Source organism: Oncorhynchus clarkii, chromosome 2 (assembly GCF_045791955.1).
Source record: "Oncorhynchus clarkii lewisi isolate Uvic-CL-2024 chromosome 2, UVic_Ocla_1.0, whole genome shotgun sequence".
In the NCBI taxonomy this organism is placed as follows: Eukaryota; Metazoa; Chordata; class Actinopteri; order Salmoniformes; family Salmonidae; genus Oncorhynchus; species Oncorhynchus clarkii.
Genome location: NC_092148.1, coordinates 4,452,490 through 4,465,206, shown reverse-complemented (window position 1 = coordinate 4,465,206; position 12,717 = coordinate 4,452,490). Strand labels below are relative to the sequence as shown.

At 43.6% G+C, this 12,717-nt stretch overlaps 1 protein-coding gene across 1 annotated transcript in view; it reads right to left on the bottom strand.

Moving 5' to 3' along the window:
• Positions 1–423: 423 nt before the first annotated feature.
• LOC139419448 (acidic amino acid decarboxylase GADL1-like) overlaps positions 424–12,717 on the bottom strand; it is a 32,065-nt gene continuing 19,771 nt past the window's right edge. Inside the window, exons 12-14 of the mRNA XM_071169400.1 lie at positions 12,248–12,447; positions 2,429–2,570; positions 424–1,863 (exon numbers count right to left, since the gene is read on the bottom strand). Of these exons, the coding sequence (XP_071025501.1) occupies positions 1,690–1,863; positions 2,429–2,570; positions 12,248–12,447 (516 nt within the window). The 3' untranslated portion in view covers positions 424–1,689. The remainder of the gene's footprint in view (positions 1,864–2,428; positions 2,571–12,247; positions 12,448–12,717) is intronic.

Sequence of the window (12,717 nt, the reverse complement as noted above, 5' to 3'; positions counted from 1 at the left end):
GAGGTGTCTCCTGATCTCTAACTATCATCAGACTGTTGGAACGGAGGAGGTGTCTCCTGATCTCTAACTATCATCAGACTGTTGGAACGGAGGAGGTGTCTCCTGATCTCTAACTATCATCAGACTGTTGGAACGGAGGAGGTGTCTCCTGATCTCTAACTATCATCAGACTGTTGGAACGGAGGAGGTGTCTCCTGATCTCTAACTATCATCAGACTGTTGGAACGGAGGAGGTGTCTCGTAGTAATGACTAAATAACATTTTGAATCCGTTTAAAACAAGAAAGAAAGCATTTCATCTGTTGGCTTTAAGTAAAGTATTGGGGAAAAAGCAACTGTTTATTAAACAACAACGGTAGCCATTTTAAGATCTGTCTGATTTATGTAGGTGGACTCACAGTATTCAGAAACTAGGTGTGCTACGTTTTTTAAATTGTTTTTTTAATATGATTTTAAAATCGTAAAAGTTAATGCGTGTGGGAGAAAATTCATTCAAAAGAGAAAATCCAAAATGAAAATCAAAGAACTAAAATACATTTTAAATCTCTTGCATCACATTACACATCAGTATTCTCCAAAGATTTATATATTCATCTCATCAAGTAATAAACATATATTCATATTTATATAAATCTCTTACAATCAATCGGTATCGCTTAAAATCGCATCTCCTAAAATCTCTTCAAAACATTTCAGCTTTTACTAAAAGTTGCACGCCTCGTTTTCTAACAGCAGTTATATTACAACAGTATTTATTATATTACCCTGAAATAACATCGACATAAAGGATAATGACTTTTGAGTTTTTTATTTATCTGAAATTGGTTCCTTTAAAGAGGTTGAGCCCTCAAAACCGTCAACAAGCTACTGTGACTACAGTCTCATGGACGTCAACAAGCTACTGTGTCTACAGTCTCATGGACTGACACACTGCCTGTCCTCAGAATTACAAATGGAATCGATAGTGAATAACAGAAACAGGTAATCATTAGATCACTTTATGCAGATGGGCAATGGAAGGATGACATGCTGAGGCTTCTGCACAGCCCTGGGGCACCAAATAAGAGAACAAGTTAACACACTTCTTATAGGACGTTTGGAAAAATCTTATAGGATGTTTTGGAAACTTCTTATAGGATGTTTTGGAAACTTCTTATAGGATGTTTTGGAAACTTCTTATAGGATGTTTTGGAAACGTCTTATAGGATGTTTTGGAAACGTCTTATAGGATGTTTTGGAAACGTCTTATAGGATGTTTTGGAAACTTCTTATAGGATGTTTTGGAAACTTCTTATAGGATGTTTTGGAAACTTCTTATAGGATGTTTTGGAAACTTCTTATAGGATGTTTTGGAAACTTCTTATAGGACGTTTGGAAACTTCTTATAGGATGTTTTGGAAACTTCTTATAGGACGTTTTGGGAACTTCTTATAGGATGTTTTGGAAACTTCTTATAGGATGTTTTGGAAACTTCTTATAGGATGTTTTGGAAACGTCTTATAGGATGTTTGGGGTACCACCTCTTCCGTTTCACTCAGTTTCAAAACAGGATTTCCTGTTTCGTTCCTACTGAACATGACCATTTGGGTTTTGTTCAAAATGGTACCCCATTCCCTGTATATATTGCACTACTTTTGACCAGGACTCATTGAGGGAATAGGGTGCCATTTTGTAGGTATTCCCCGTGGGATCATAAGTCCATCCCCAGGCTGTGTATTTGGTCCAGCAGAAAGTCCATGTCTTCTCTGCTGACCTGAGGGCTAATGATGATCTGTCTGAAGAAGTTAGCCTTGTCTCCATGGGGCTGGTAGCCTACCATCATAGAGCCCTTCTTCATCATGCGCTCCTTAACCACTGGCGCCACCTGGGGGTAGGGAGTAGTACATACGCTTGTGAGATGGTGGAACTGGGAGGTTAAGACGTCAGTATTTCCAATAATCTCTCCTTCCTTGTGAAGTAAACACTCATTAACGTGTGAGAACACTGAATTGCTCTTTCCATGTACCAGTCATTACCTTTCAAATCCATGAATTCATGGCAGAAAGGAGAGATTATTGGGACATAACCAAAGTCAAGTTGTATTTAGAGTCTCCACACACAGATCTAAGGTCCATTTCCGTATGGATTGGATTGGAGGATTTATGGTCCCGCTTGACATCTGGTGTCAGTGGTGGCATCTGAACCCACGCCTCCGAAAAGAGACTGGAGCCTAAATCCTCACGGTTAGCTAACATTTGTCTCATTCATATCCTGTGAAATGAATGTTTTTTGTTGTTGTTTGTTTTTCAACATTAATTAATTCCTGAATTCAATTGTATTTTTTGTTGTTGTGTTATTGATGACAGGGCTTCTGTTAATGTTGGAGAACACCACAGGAAAGGAGAGGATCGTGTTCTGTATAACGAGGGGGATGTCCTCCTCTGACTTACCGCATGGACATTTCTCCAGAACTCAGGTCCGTCAGCCATGTCCCTCAGACTGGGAGGAATGTACCAGAAACAGACGTTGGTGTACTCCGGCTCCATCACAAGACGGAATCCATCTCTCTTCTTGATCTCCTCTGCCAGATATCTACCAAAGAGAAGGAAGTCGAGAGTGTCACAAATAATTACATGACACAACCGTACGAAACCCCCTTTTTCAGGCTACAAGAGTTTTACTGAGCCTTTTTGAAGACACTGCAATGTGTCTTCTAGTCTGTCCAACACAGCAATCCTGCTCCAGTGGTCCTCCTGCTATCCTCTAGACCACCACTAGAGGGCCCTGTCCTCCAGCCAGACACTGAAATGTGTCTTCTAGTCTGTCCAACACAGCAATCCTGCTCCAGTGGTCCTCCTGCTATCCTCTAGACCACCACTAGAGGGCCCTGTCCTCCAGCCAGACACTGAAATGTGTCTTCTAGTCTGTCCAACACAGCAATCCTGCTCCAGTGGTCCTCCTGCTATCCTCTAGACCACCACTAGAGGGCCCTGTCCTCCAGCCAGACACTAAAATGTGTCTTCTAGTCTGTCCAACACAGCAATCCTGCTCCAGTGGTCCTCCTGCTATCCTCTAGACCACCACTAGAGGGCCCTGTCCTCCAGCCAGTCACAGCAGTGGTCCTCCTGCTATCCTCTAGACCACCACTAGAGGGCCCTGTCCTCCAGCCAGACACTGAAATGTGTCTTCTAGTCTGTCCAACACATCAATCCTGCTCCAGTGGTCCTCCTGCTATCCTCTAGACCACCACTAGAGGGCCCTGTCCTCCAGCCAGACACAGCAGTGGTCCTCCTGCTATCCTCTAGACCACCACTAGAGGGCCCTATCCTCCAGCCAGACACTGAAATGTGTCTTCTAGTCTGTCCAACACAGCAATCCTGCTCCAGTGGTCCTCCTGCTATCCTCTAGACCACCACTAGAGGGCCCTGTCCTCCAGCCAGACACTGAAATGTGTCTTCTAGTCTGTCCAACACAGCAATCCTGCTCCATAGTCTGAGACAGTCCTACCTATTTTTTTTACCAACTGAATAACTGCAATATCTTTCCTGTTATCTGTGTTCACAACACACCAGTGGTCCTCCTGCTATCCTCTAGACCACCACTAGAGGGCCCTGTCCTCCTGCTATCCTCTAGACCACCACTAGAGGGCCCTGTCCTCCTGCTATCCTCTAGACCACCACTAGAGGGCCCTGTCCTCCTGCTATCCTCTAGGCCACCACTAGAGGGCCCTGTCCTCCTGCTATCCTCTAGACCACCACTAGAGGGCCCTGTCCTCCTGCTATCCTCTAGACCACCACTAGAGGGCCCTGTCCTCCTGCTATCCTCTAGACCACCACTAGAGGGCCCTGTCCTCCTGCTATCCTCTAGACCACCACTAGAGGGCCCTGTCCTCCTGCTATCCTCTAGACCACCACTAGAGGGCCCTGTCCTCCTGCTATCCTCTAGACCACCACTAGAGGGCCCTGTCCTCCAGCCAGACACAGCAGTGGTCCTCCTGCTCTCCTCTAGACCACCACTAGAGGGCCCTGTCCTCCAGCCAGACACAGCAGTGGTCCTCCTGCTATCCTCTAGACCACCACTAGAGGGCCCTGTCCTCCAGCCAGACACAGCAGTGGTCCTCCTGCTATCCTCTAGACCACCACTAGAGGGCCCTGTCCTCCAGCCAGACAGGCGTGTATTCATTCCGATTCTGTTGAAAAACGTTTCTTAAAACGGAACGAAACGGGGATAAACACACCTGAATGTGTCCAATAGAAACTCCCGTTTGCAACTGTTAAGACTAATGATTAAATCCTAGATCAGCTAGATGCAGGCAAGAGGGTGACGGTATTGAATGTGTCACTGTCACCTTGACTACTCAAATTGTTCTCTCGACCTGTGTCCACCTACGTTGTAAACTTTCATTCATAGGCTAGGCAACCTCATGATGGGTATAGGGGAACAATAGAGTATCATGTAGTAGCCTAAACCTATCACTGAACTGGGTGAATATGAATGACAGTAGCCTAAACCTGTCACTGTTACATTGAACTGGGTGAATATGAATGACAGTAACCTAAACCTATCACTGTTACATTGAACTGGGTGAATGGAATATGAATGACAGTAACCTAAACCTGTCACTGTTACATTGAGCTGGGTGAATGACAGTAACCTAAACCTGTCACTGTTACATTGAGCTGGGTGAATGACAGTAACCTAAACCTGTCACTGTTACATTGAGCTGGGTGAATATGAAGGACAGTAACCTAAACCCATCACTGTTACATTGAACTGGGTGAATATGAATGACAGTAACCTAAACCTGTCACTGTTACATTGAGCTGGGTGAATATGAATGACAGTAGCCTAAACCTGTCACTGTTACATTGAGCTGGGTGAATATGAAGGACAGTAACCTAAACCCATCACTGTTACATTGAACTGGGTGAATGACAGTAACCTAAACCCATCACTGTTACATTGAACTGGGTGAATATGAATGACAGTAACCTAAACCTGTCACTGTTACATTGAGCTGGGTGAATATGAATGACAGTAACCTAAACCTATCACTGTTACATTGAGCTGGGTGAATATGAAGGACAGTAACCTAAACCTATCACTGTTACATTGAACTGGGTGAATGACAGTAACCTAAACCTGTCACTGTTACATTGAGCTGGGTGAATGGAATATGAATGACAGTAACCTAAACCTGTCACTGTTACATTGAGCTGGGTGAATGACAGTAACCTAAACCTATCACTGTTACATTGAGCTGGGTGAATGACAGTAACCTAAACCTGTCACTGTTACATTGAGCTGGGTGAATGGAATATGAATGACAGTAACCTAAACCTGTCACTGTTACATTGAGCTGGGTGAATGACAGTAACCTAAACCTATCACTGTTACATTGAGCTGGGTGAATGACAGTAACCTAAACCTGTCACTGTTACATTGAACTGGGTGAATGACAGTAACCTAAACCTATCACTGTTACATTGAGCTGGGTGAATGACAGTAACCTAAACCTGTCACTGTTACATTGAACTGGGTGAATGGAATATGAATGACAGTAACCTAAACCTGTCACTGTTACATTGAGCTGGGTGAATATGAATGACAGTAACCTAAACCTGTCACTGTTACATTGAGCTGGGTGAATGACAGTAACCTAAACCTGTCACTGTTACATTGAACTGGGTGAATATGAATGACAGTAACCTAAACCTGTCACTGTTACATTGAGCTGGGTGAATGACAGTAACCTAAACCTGTCACTGTTACATTGAGCTGGGTGAATGACAGTAACCTAAACCTGTCACTGTTACATTGAACTGGGTGAATATGAATGACAGTAACCTAAACCTGTCACTGTTACATTGAGCTGGGTGAATGACAGTAACCTAAACCTGTCACTGTTACATTGAACTGGGTGAATGACAGTAACCTAAACCTATCACTGTTACATTGAGCTGGGTGAATGACAGTAACCTAAACCTGTCACTGTTACATTGAACTGGGTGAATGGAATATGAATGACAGTAACCTAAACCTGTCACTGTTACATTGAGCTGGGTGAATATGAATGACAGTAACCTAAACCTGTCACTGTTACATTGAGCTGGGTGAATGACAGTAACCTAAACCTGTCACTGTTACATTGAACTGGGTGAATATGAATGACAGTAACCTAAACCTGTCACTGTTACATTGAGCTGGGTGAATGACAGTAACCTAAACCTGTCACTGTTACATTGAGCTGGGTGAATGACAGTAACCTAAACCTGTCACTGTTACATTGAACTGGGTGAATATGAATGACAGTAACCTAAACCTGTCACTGTTACATTGAGCTGGGTGAATGACAGTAACCTAAACCTATCACTGTTACATTGAACTGGGTGAATGACAGTAACCTAAACCTGTCACTGTTACATTGAACTGGGTGAATATGAATGACAGTAACCTAAACCTGTCACTGTTACATTGAGCTGGGTGAATATGAATGACAGTAACCTAAACCTGTCACTGTTACATTGAGCTGGGTGAATATGAATGACAGTAACCTAAACCTGTCACTGTTACATTGAGCTGGGTGAATATGAATGACAGTAACCTAAACCTGTCACTGTTACATTGAGCTGGGTGAATATGAATGACAGTAACCTAAACCTGTCACTGTTACATTGAGCTGGGTGAATGACAGTAACCTAAACCTGTCACTGTTACATTGAACTGGGTGAATATGAATGACAGTAACCTAAACCTGTCACTGTTACATTGAGCTGGGTGAATGACAGTAACCTAAACCTATCACTGTTACATTGAACTGGGTGAATGACAGTAACCTAAACCTGTCACTGTTACATTGAACTGGGTGAATATGAATGACAGTAACCTAAACCTGTCACTGTTACATTGAGCTGGGTGAATATGAATGACAGTAACCTAAACCTGTCACTGTTACATTGAGCTGGGTGAATATGAATGACAGTAACCTAAACCTGTCACTGTTACATTGAGCTGGGTAAATATGAATGACAGTAACCTAAACCTGTCACTGTTACATTGAGCTGGGTGAATATGAATGACAGTAACCTAAACCTGTCACTGTTACATTGAGCTGGGTGAATATGAATGACAGTAACCTAAACCTGTCACTGTTACATTGAGCTGGGTGAATATGAATGACAGTAACCTAAACCTGTCACTGTTACATTGAGCTGGGTGAATATGAATGACAGTAACCTAAACCTGTCACTGTTACATTGAACTGGGTGAATATGAATGACAGTAACCTAAACCTGTCACTGTTACATTGAGCTGGGTGAATATGAATGACAGTAACCTAAACCTGTCACTGTTACATTGAGCTGGGTGAATATGAATGACAGTAACCTAAACCTGTCACTGTTACATTGAGCTGGGTGAATATGAAATACAGTAACCTAAACCTGTCACTGTTACATTGAGCTGGGTGAATATGAATGACAGTAACCTAAACCTGTCACTGTTACATTGAGCTGGGTGAATATGAATGACAGTAACCTAAACCTGTCACTGTTACATTGAGCTGGGTGAATATGAATGACAGTAACCTAAACCTGTCACTGTTACATTGAACTGGGTGAATATGAAGGACAGTAACCTAAACCTGTCACTGTTACATTGAGCTGGGTGAATATGAATGACAGTAACCTAAACCTGTCACTGTTACATTGAACTGGGTGAATATGAATGACAGTAACCTAAACCTGTCACTGTTACATTGAGCTGGGTGAATATGAATGACAGTAGCCTAAACCTGTCACTGTTACATTGAGCTGGGTGAATATGAATGACAGTAACCTAAACCTGTCACTGTTACATTGAACTGGGTGAATATGAATGACAGTAACCTAAACCTGTCACTGTTACATTGAGCTGGGTGAATATGAATGACAGTAACCTAAACCTGTCACTGTTACATTGAACTGGGTGAATATGAAGGACAGTAACCTAAACCTGTCACTGTTACATTGAACTGGGTGAATATGAATGACAGTAACCTAAACCTGTCACTGTTACATTGAGCTGGGTGAATGACAGTAACCTAAACCTGTCACTGTTACATTGAACTGGGTGAATGACAGTAACCTAAACCTGTCACTGTTACATTGAACTGGGTGAATGACAGTAACCTAAACCTATCACTGTTACATTGAACTGGGTGAATATGAATGACAGTAACCTAAACCTGTCACTGTTACATTGAACTGGGTGAATGACAGTAACCTAAACCCATCACTGTTACATTGAGCTGGGTGAATGACAGTAACCTAAACCCATCACTGTTACATTGAGCTGGGTGAATGACAGTAACCTAAACCCATCACTGTTACATTGAGCTGGGTGAATGACAGTAACCTAAACCTGTCACTGTTACATTTAGCTGGGTGAATGGAATATGAATGACAGTAACCTAAACCTGTCACTGTTACATTGAGCTGGGTGAATGACAGTAACCTAAACCTGTCACTGTTACATTGAGCTGGGTGAATGACAGTAACCTAAACCTATCACTGTTACATTGAGCTGGGTGAATGACAGTAACCTAAACCTATCACTGTTACATTGAACTGGGTGAATATGAATGACAGTAACCTAAACCTGTCACTGTTACATTGAGCTGGGTGAATGACAGTAACCTAAACCTGTCACTGTTACATTGAGCTGGGTGAATGGAATATGAATGACAGTAACCTAAACCTGTCACTGTTACATTGAGCTGGGTGAATATGAATGACAGTAACCTAAACCTGTCACTGTTACATTGAACTGGATGAATATGAATGACAGTAACCTAAACCTGTCACTGTTACATTGAGCTGGGTGAATATGAATGACAGTAACCTAAACCTATCACTGTTACATTGAGCTGGGTGAATATGAATGACAGTAACCTAAACCTGTCACTGTTACATTGAACTGGGTGAATATGAAGGACAGTAACCTAAACCTGTCACTGTTACATTGAGCTGGGTGAATATGAATGACAGTAACCTAAACCTATCACTGTTACATTGAGCTGGGTGAATATGAATGACAGTAACCTAAACCTATCACTGTTACATTGAGCTGGGTGAATATGAATGACAGTAACCTAAACCTGTCACTGTTACATTGAGCTGGGTGAATGACAGTAACCTAAACCTGTCACTGTTACATTGAACTGGGTGAATATGAAGGACAGTAACCTAAACCTGTCACTGTTACATTGAGCTGGGTGAATATGAATGACAGTAACCTAAACCTATCACTGTTACATTGAGCTGGGTGAATATGAATGACAGTAACCTAAACCTGTCACTGTTACATTGAGCTGGGTGAATATGAATGACAGTAACCTAAACATTGAGCTGGGTGAATGACAGTAACCTAAACCTGTCACTGTTACATTGAGCTGGGTGAATGACAGTAACCTAAACCTGTCACTGTTACATTGAGCTGGGTGAATGACAGTAACCTAAACCTGTCACTGTTACATTGAGCTGGGTGAATGACAGTAACCTAAACCTGTCACTGTTACATTGAGCTGGGTGAATGACAGTAACCTAAACCTGTCACTGTTAAATTGAACTGGGTGAATATGAATGACAGTAACCTAAACCTGTCACTGTTACATTGAGCTGGGTGAATGACAGTAACCTAAACCTGTCACTGTTACATTGAGCTGGGTGAATGACAGTAACCTAAACCTGTCACTGTTACATTGAGCTGGGTGAATATGAATGACAGTAACCTAAACCTGTCACTGTTACATTGAACTGGGTGAATATGAATGACAGTAACCTAAACCTGTCACTGTTACATTGAACTGGATGAATGACAGTAACCTAAACCTGTCACTGTTACATTGAGCTGGGTGAATGACAGTAACCTAAACCTGTCACTGTTACATTGAACTGGGTGAATATGAATGACAGTAACCTAAACCTGTCACTGTTACATTGAGCTGGGTGAATGACAGTAACCTAAACCTGTCACTCTTACATTGAACTGGGTGAATATGAATGACAGTAACCTAAACCTGTCACTGTTACATTGAGCTGGGTGAATGACAGTAACCTAAACCTGTCACTGTTACATTGAACTGGGTGAATATGAATGACAGTAACCTAAACCTGTCACTGTTACATTGAACTGGGTGAATATGAATGACAGTAACCTAAACCTGTCACTGTTACATTGAGCTGGGTGAATGACAGTAACCTAAACCTGTCACTGTTACATTGAACTGGGTGAATATGAATGACAGTAACCTAAACCTATCATTGAACTGGGTGAATAGGGTGAATAGGATGTATTAGAAATAAGGGTGTGTTCATGGGGAAATAATAAGGAACGGTCCTCCCTCATGTTAAACGGCACCGACCGACCCACTGAATCCTATACAGCATTAGACACATGAATGGAGTGGAGTGAGCAGGGCTATCAGTAACAGTCTGAAAATAGGCTGGCCGTTGTCTGGCCTCGTGTCGTATGACCCCCCCATCTTGGTCCCACACACCCCCCGCCAGTCAGTAGGTCCTGAACTGTAAAGGTTCAGAATAGATGGGAGGAAAGCTAAATGCCACACAGAATAGTTAAGGATCCCCCTGACCCGACTGTAATTTTACTGCCAACAGCCCAGAAATAGAACCGGCTGACCTCCCAAATATACAGCTCGATTTTCTAGGGCTGCTTGAATTACATGCAGTCTGCCGAGCCCAGTCTGCCAAGCCCAGTCTACCTCTGTATTCTCCACTGTACACCATGTTAGAAAGCTGTGGAGATGCTGTGGAGATGCTGTGTAGAAGATCTATCCATCCTCAGCCTGGGTTATATCTATTAGAGAGGGGTATCTCAGGTGTAGGGTTTTACTCCGTTGTTAAACTGCTACTACTCTAAAGTGTATGGAAAACATACTGTTTTGGATGAGCCATGTGACTGTGTCTAGACCAGAGGTGACCACAGTGTAGAGATGGCCTCCTGTCCTCCTGGAGACTTGCCGGGTGGCTGTGCAGGCTTTTGCTCAAGCCCTGCTCTATAACAGATGTGACGTAGATGATTCGGCAGGAGTCTGCATACCTTAGTAGGTCTTCAGGGTCGGCCATCTTTTGCTGAACAGTCTATTTGTAGCTAGCTACTGCTTTGGTATTTTGGGCAGAGACACTGAGAGCAGGAAGCATTGGACAGATCCTAATGACATTCGATGCAGAGCCCTTCCCATCACTCTGTATTGTCCCCCCCCCCCCCCACCCCCCCCCCCACCCCCCCCCCCCCCCCGACCCCCCCCCCACCCCCACACACACAAAAAAAACAAGCAACAAGCAACTTAAATACACAATGAAACTATTTGAATCTAAAGACATTAACATATAATATTTGTCATCAATCCCTTCAATCATTTTGCTATAACGTTAAAGTAGTCTAGCTTCTAGGTGTAAGCTGATGGACTGGGCTATTAGCTGATCAGACAGTCTGAGTCATGGATGCTCCAGGATCATGTTCAAGGGCGGCAGGTAGCCTAGTGGTTAGAGTGTAGGGACGGCAGGTAGCCTAGTGGTTAGAGTGTAGGGACGGCAGGTAGCCTAGTGGTTAGAGTGTAGGGACGGCAGGTAGCCTAGTGGTCAGAGTGTAGGGGCGGCAGGTAGCCTAGTGGTTAGAGTGTAGGGACGGCAGGTAGCCTAGTGGTTAGAGTGTAGGGACGGCAGGTAGCCTAGTGGTTAGAGTGTAGGGACGGCAGGTAGCCTAGTGGTTAGAGTGGAGGGGCGGCAGGTAGCCTAGTGGTTAGAGTGTAGGGACGGCAGGTAGCCTAGTGGTTAGAGTGTAGGGACGGCAGGTAGCCTAGTGGTCAAAGCGCTGGGCCAGTAACCGAAAGGTTGATAAATCGAATCCCCCGAGCTGACAAGGTAAAAATCTGTCGTTCTGCCCCTGAACAAGGCAGTTAAACCCACTGTTCCCCGGTAGGCCGTCATTGTAAATAAGAATTTCTTCTTAACTGACTTGCCAAGTTAAATAAAGTTTAAATACATTTTTATAAAAGGGGGGTCAGTAGAGGGCTGGGAGCTGTACTGTTGCTACGGTGCAGACGGCCTGCCACTACAATGTACACTAAAGCTCATACATTAGACCAGCACAGTAAGCATTTCACTGGACCAGAACACAAACAGATCTGGGACCAGGCTACAGAGATGAGTCTGCTATCAAGTCTTTGGAGGAAAAACAAAAGATAAATATATTTTTGTTTCAAACCTGACCTGGCCATAGCGAGGGCTCTGTCCACTCTCTCTTCCAGACCCTTGGTGCCGATGGCTTTCCACATCAGCCAGAACTTGAAGGCGTCGGGCTTGCGGCTGCACTGAATGGACTTGTCTCCCGTGTCATAGCTGACGTCATAGAACTTATCCTGCTGGAAGAGGTAGGAGGCCTGGGCCGAGTGACACCGCTGGAGAAGATTCTAGAACAACGGAACGCAGAGAGAACGTATGAGTCTCTGGAGAAGATTCTAGAACAACGGAACGCAGAGAGAACGTATGAGTCTCTGGAGAAGATTCTAGAACAACGGAACGCAGAGAGAACGTATGAGTCTCTGGAGAAGATTCTAGAACAACGGAACGCAGAGAGAACGTATGAGTCTCTGGAGAAGATTCTAGAACAACGGAACGCAGAGAGAACGTATGAGTCTCTGGAGAAGATTCAAGAACAACGGAACACAGAGAGAACATTT